At 35.3% G+C, this 7,024-nt stretch overlaps 1 protein-coding gene across 1 annotated transcript; it reads right to left on the bottom strand.

Moving 5' to 3' along the window:
• Positions 1-3,082: 3,082 nt before the first annotated feature.
• LOC147613564 (uncharacterized) lies at positions 3,083-5,624 on the bottom strand. The gene is made up of 4 exons (XM_086781189.1): positions 5,500-5,624; positions 4,768-4,956; positions 3,595-3,634; positions 3,083-3,477 (listed from the first exon to the last, which is right to left on the bottom strand). Exons 1-4 carry the CDS (start codon positions 5,500-5,502, stop codon positions 3,410-3,412), a joined length of 300 nt encoding a protein of 99 aa, XP_086637315.1. The 5' UTR covers positions 5,503-5,624; the 3' UTR covers positions 3,083-3,409.
• Between the last annotated feature and the right edge of the window lie 1,400 nt (positions 5,625-7,024).

Raw genomic sequence — 7,024 nt, 5'->3', positions numbered from 1 at the left:
TTGAAGAAGACTTCTTCTAGATTGCTGTGGGGGATTTAAAGACACTAAAAAGGATAAATCATAACAACTAATATTGTTTTCAGTAAGGGGATATGATAATATATTGAGCTCTAAATCAAACTATTGTGTAGAGAGGGGCTGAAGATGTCTCAAAATGTAACTTTTTGGACCAAAGAGCACCACCAAAGGAGGCATTTTCAGATTGATAGATGTAATTGGAAGTGTTAAATCAATGTCTTTATTCAAAACCTTGGTTCATTTGGTAAGCTCAAGCTTTAACGTTAGAAGTGGTCATTCACAATTAATATGGAAAGGCTTCCCAAAATCGATGTTTTGGGGCACCTAGCTTCACTATTTTAGCTATAACTTTTGCAATTGAAGGAATTTTTAAGTGCTTCAAAAATCAAACATTTATTACTCTATAAGATCTTTGCAGTGAGATTTTACAAATCATTTTTTGAGTTTACATAAAGAAGATATTTAGCTATGAGATAGATTGTGTAGAGGGGTCATTATTGTAAAAGAATGAAAGGAATACAAATTATTTGGCTTGGTATGCTTCATACAAAGTAATATGGTGGGGCTTATTTGTGTGTTAGTAAAGCTAATGAAAGTATTTAACATGCATATGAATTGGATCAAGAGTATTCATGATTGAAGGATATCAATCTTATTCATGAGTATATGAATTAGCTCAAGAGTATTCATGATTGAAGGCCGACTTTGCTTATAATGGTGGTTACATCTTCTTCTCATGATCCTAGCCTCTAATGAATCACAACCATGTATGGCTATCTCCAATGCACTTTGATGTGGTGATGCCTCAACTCATGGTAAGGATGGATCAATTCCAGCTTGATCAATTGCAAGATTATGAAAGAAGTATGCAGGAAACATGGCAAGAAATCCTAGCTCTCCTGAACTTTGTCATATTACTTCCTATGGGTGCTAACAAATGGGACACTATCAATGGGATTGTCGTAGAAGAGCTTCTTCTTCTCATTGATATTCTTATAAACCTAATTGATACTATTAAGGAAGAAAATGGAAAGGGTATTGTGATATTTATGATGTATATGCTATTGTGAAGTGCAAAAATATGAATGTGATGTCATGCCATTAGATTTTTAAAGGGAAACATGTGATAATAAAGTGGATGTAAATGTTGTGAACTCCTTGCTCACTTGTTCTCACTTGTAAGGTAAATTTTTAGATAAAATATTTTCTTAGATGATAGAGATATCCTTATTCTTGTAACTTATTGCTTTTCTACTTGATGTGTGAATTCTAGTTTCCTTGGATCTTTATGTTGATGTTCTAACTTAGTAAACTTTTCTAGATCATATGGTGTGACTCATGCTTGTGTTAATCTCTTATTGCCTACTCATTACCTCTTCTAGAATGTGTCTAATTTTATAGCCAAAAAAGTCACAAATGAGGAGCCTTATAATTTAGATTGGTGAGAATGTACATGCCTTGTGAACCTTGGGCCTTGATCCATGAGCCTTAACTATTAAACCACCTTCAAAAGCATGTGAGTCAAAGAATTTTGAGCGTGGTCACTTAATGTGAGACAAAGAATTCTAAGCACGAAAAGTGAGCAATGGTTCATGAAAACTCTAAGTGTGGAAAGAACACTTGAGTTTATGTAGGATAAGAGGGTGTGAAGTAGTAGAAGTAGGAACAGGTAGCATTGTGGTGTTTTCAACACCCACAATAACTTGGTGCTAGCTCTTCCAGGTGTTAGCTAGAAGAGGGAGGAGCAAGTCCTCCTCCCCATACCCAGTGGGACACCTTAGGTCTTATCAAGCCGCAACGACAAAAGTGTAGTTGCATGTGGCTAACTACTACAAATGCTAATGAAAGAGATTGTGCATCCATAATGATTGGGTTAACAAGGAGAACCAATGAAGTTAATACCAAAATAATTACAGGCTAATGAAAGAGATTGTGTATCTATAATGATTGGGTTAACAAGGAGAACCAATGAAGTTAATCTCATACCAAAAGAATTACTGTCTATGAAAGAGATTGTGTATCTATAATGATTGTGTTAACAAGGAGAACCATTGTAGAATGAAGAGAGCTCTTATCATATTCTAGAATCAAGAGAGCTCTCATCATACTCTAGAATCAAGAGACTCTTACTCTCTCTTATCATACTCTAAAAATCAAGAGACTCTTACCCTGTATATATGTAGATGAACATAACAAGTCTAGATGTATCTCATAGGGAATTAGATATACAAATTGTATATAATTATGTATGCTAGATGGAGAGCAATTAAAGTCGACCCTAGGCTTGTTTATATTATTACAGCATTACCTACTGTTTTTATTCTCATAAATTTCCAAACACACAAAATCATTTTAGATCCTTCAAAAAATTTGGTTATCCCTTTTCTTTAGAAACACAAGCCTAGGGAGATAACATAGATAGTTTTTTCATTTGTATCCATTTTAGCATTTGGTACAAGCCTCAAATGAATGACTAGAGCATTTATTTTCTTATCTAGGTGATAAGATATAGAAAAGATCTAAGTATAATTATCAAAGAGATTAAAAGACTAGTTACAATAATGTGTACATGCAGCTGAATCTAAGTTCTTATAAAATTCATAAACTTTTAATGAAAAAATTTTAGGTTACTAGAATTTACTTTGCCACAAAATGTTCAAAAAACGATCCTTTCTAGAAGAAGACACATTCATACACTATATAAAAATACATAAACTCCTAAAATTTTTGTGCTTGTCAACTTTATGGCTATGCAAAAGTGTTGGTGTGGAATTTTTAATTTTTTTTAGCATGTTACAAAATCATTTGCACCGTGAAAGAGCATAGCCGTTGCCTCTACCTTTAATTTATATCAACATTGGAATTTTTATTTTTTTAGCATGTTACAAAATCATTTGCACCATAAAAGAGCATACCCATTGCCTTTATCTTTAATTTATATCAACACTTAAAATTCTTTTAACATGTTGCAAAACTCAAAATTGTTTGCACCATAAAAGAGCATAGCCATTACCTCTAGCCTTAATTTATATCAACAGCTATCATCTTCATAAATAAGCATGAATTTTAAAATAATATGATAATCTTATGGATAAACCTCAATATAGCGATTAAAATCCTTTCCGATTATGCGTAAATACAAAATTGATGTACAAGCTTCCCCTTCTAAAGATGAAGCATGAAACCCTAAAAGCTACAAGTATATAGTTTAGAGTGACCTTCTAGCTACCAAGCCTAAAAACATCTTTCAAATGTTATCATAAACTATAGAGGAGTTGCCATTTTGTACATTTTCTACTACTGATATATGTATTGAAGTCCAAATATCATCAAGTTATTGTGACATAACTAAAGTTGCCATATATCAATAATTAATAAGATACTAATCCATCTAATTGTCTGGATATAAACCTTGGTAAGTTGCTTTTTGGATGTCAATATCTTCCCATTCTCCAGTACCTAATCCACCATAAATATTGAATCTCATAAGTTCAATATGATAAATGGACCGTGAGTTCACCAAATTAAAGTTAAAGAAACAAAGTTTTGAAGAGAGAGAGAGAGAGAGGCTCATACTTTTTCTAAGTGTCATTGCTATCACAGCATCATTCTCGACCTACATTTTTAAAATTTCCAAGAGTAAGTAGGTTATATATATCATTGGCTCAATAAGTCAAGAAACAAATCAACAAAAGATTGACATTTATAAATTGATTACATTGAATGCTGATTGTTAGCTTTGATAATGCTACCAATTCTAGTCGCCAAAATTATCATTTTATATGGTTTCTATTAATGTTGACATGTTCATTTCCTCACAACTATTAGCAAAGAGGATGGCACTCAACACATATTTGCACTCCAATTTTGAGACTTTCCATGAGGTTTCTAATTCAAGCGCACACAGATAGAATAAATATACTTTAACACTGTAGAATAATTATACTTTATGCTAAACAAAACAAGAAGAATACTTATTTGGAACAATCTATACATAGAATAAATATACTTTATGCTAAATAAAACAAGAAGAATATTTATTAAACACAATCTTTCCCCCTTCTTCTTTTGAGAGAGGAATTGTTTCAACGTCATAGGAAACTATCCCAAGAACTCTTGAAAGGTTACTCAACCAAAGTTGAGAGAAAGAGAGTGAAGTTTTTCTTTTTGGACGATTAGGAAAACACCCCCCTTTTGGGTGGGCCGATGGGCCGAAATTGAACTCAAGGTGCCTTATTCACTTGCCGAAATTGAACTCGAGTGCCTTATTCACCTGGCTGATCCATAACCCCCCCTCCCCCCACGAGAGAGAGAGAGAGAGAGAGAGAGAGAGAGAGAGAGAGAATTTAAGGAATCCTCTCATTCCTCACAATCTAATAGGAAAGTTTTTTTTTATCCTAAATTAGTAGAATAGGTGTGCAGAGAGAGAGAATTTAAGGAATCCTCTCATTCCTCACAATCTAATAGGAAAGTTTTTTTTGATCCTAAATTAGTAGAATAGGTGTGCCCTTCATAATAATAAAGAAGCTTAAAGATTTTGATCCTAAGGTAGTAGAAAAGATGTACCTAATGAAGCTTTAGAATAGATGTGCCCTTGATAACCCAAAACTGTGTCATTTGAGCCGCTAATTAATCCAGGCAAGGACAATGGCAGTGAGTGAGTGAGTGAGTGAGTGAGTGTGTGTGTGTGTGGGGGGGGGGGGGGGGTGGGGTAGAGAGAGAGAGAGAGAGAGAGAGAGAGAGAGAGACCTTGTGTTCCGCTAGGGTCCTAGCGTCGTCAAGCACTTGGTGCGTTGCGAGCAGGATGAGGCGTTGGGTGTAAATGGGATTGTCACTCAGGGTCTGCAATTTGGCCTTCACCTCCAAGATGGTCTCGGAGGGGTCGCAGTGCACGAAGTACGTGCTCTTCTTCCTCTTCACGCGGATAAAGATCATGGCCTGAAAAATTCCTCACCCCCCCCCCCCCCCAAAAAAAAAAAAAATCTTCATTATTATTAATTTTTAAATCACCCCACCCCCCTTCCCTTATACATTAAACATCATGGTTCAAAAAGTAGACCACACACACACACACACACACACACACACACCCACACCTCCCTTCCTTACACCCCCCTTATACATTAAACACCATGGTCCACAAAGTAGACCATACCCATCCAAGAACATTAGCTTCTAACCCTGCACCTACTTATTCATTGCTTGCCTTTTATAATCTTTCTCTAACTTTACATAAAATGATCACTTGCCATCTTGTCACATGATTAACGCATGTGCTCAGTAAATTGATTTTTTTTAAAAAAAAACCTTGTAACAACTCGCTGAAATTTAATGCTCGTAGCATTACTATTACGTGTAATAATGTCTAAATTTGGCTGAGCATTACCATTATATGTAATAATAATGATGATTAAATTCGAATAAGCATTAGCATTATGTGTAACTGAGTTTGAGATAGAGAGAAAGAGTGAGAGAGCTCACCATTTGGACGAATAATAGACTCACTGCCCTCAAGTCCCTCTTGCAAGTTCTTGCAGTAAAGGAAATAGTACAATATAGAAGCCAAGAGTAGTAAAGTGCGTGTACAAGTGCTTCCCTTTGGGGATGATGATATTCCTATGTAAGCCTTCTATATCGAGTTCCTCTTTTTATAGAGAGCCCATGGAGCCGTAACTCTCAACGTGCTCTTTTCACTGGGTGCTCTCTAGCTCACATGATGCTCCTCTCCATTGCACTTTTCACTTTGCCCCATCATATATCACCTTAAGCATCCTCCTTACAACCCCCGCTATCATTTGGATCTTTACCTCACTAGAAAATCGCACCTAAACTCCCACATATTCGGAAAGATCTAACTTCACGTGATCCTTTTAAGCCAAGCTCCACACATTATGGAGACCATTGCAATTCAAATGCTTTTGGGCTTGGGACCATCTAGTGGGAACCCCCCAAGAAGAATAATGCCCTCACTTCATGGGATGTGAAGGAGTGCTACTTTCCTTTTGGCACAAAACATTGAAATGGAAAGATGTAGGCATACCTATGTCCCTCAACAAGCAAAGTATCTTATGTAAGTAGGTTCGATCCAAATTTTTTGAAAATTTTGAGATAATTTTATGAGGCTTTGTCTCTAACTTCCTTAATAATTACAAATAATAAACTCCATTAGACAGGAATGAAATCATTTTTCCTTTTGGTTGTGTACAAAGATTCTTAAATTGGACAAGAGACACCCAATAATTATAAGTTGCATTTAAAGTTGAAAGGAAATCACTAGCATTAGGATCACTATCAGAATATACTTTCTTGCTATCACATCAAATTATTTCAAAGAATGAGATCTTACACCTAGAGTCATGTGATCTATATGAGGTTGTGTATGTTTGAGAGAGAGAGAGAGAGAGAGAGAGAGAGAGAGAGAGAGAGAGAGCATTGCCAAGGTGTTATACTTGTCTGTCACGCTATAAAGAATTTTATAAAAGTGATTATGGATTAGATTTCCAAACTTGCTTCTTGAGTATTTTTCATTTACTAGGAAAAACACTGTGTACTTATACAAATAAAATAATCATATTCGTGAGATTTTTAATTCAATGATGCTTATTCAAGTATAAGGCTTGCACATATGAGATAAATATGACTCTTGGATATTTTTCATTTTATAGTATGTACTTGGATAAGGTCATGATGTCTTTGAGCCAACTTTAGTCATAAGATACTTTGACACCTTCCAAAAAAGTGTAAAGGCTATAGAACTAGAAGTTAGAATTAGTTAGGTAATAAGAAGAAAACACATTTATTTTCAAGTTCTATAGGCACGCGCACAACACGAATGTGCACATGCACATGTACATGTACAGGTACATGCACACTCACACACACACACACATGCACATGCACTTAAACTTGCACATGCACACGCACATGCATATAAACACATACACATGCATACAAACACATACACATGCAAACAAACACACACATGCACATACACATAGATGCTTGC

This window comes from Cibotium barometz, chromosome 43, assembly GCF_041138505.1.
Source record: "Cibotium barometz isolate CiBa-2024 chromosome 43, ASM4113850v1, whole genome shotgun sequence".
Lineage (NCBI taxonomy): Eukaryota > Viridiplantae > Streptophyta > Polypodiopsida > Cyatheales > Cibotiaceae > Cibotium > Cibotium barometz.
This window is presented reverse-complemented; position numbering and strand designations above follow the sequence as displayed.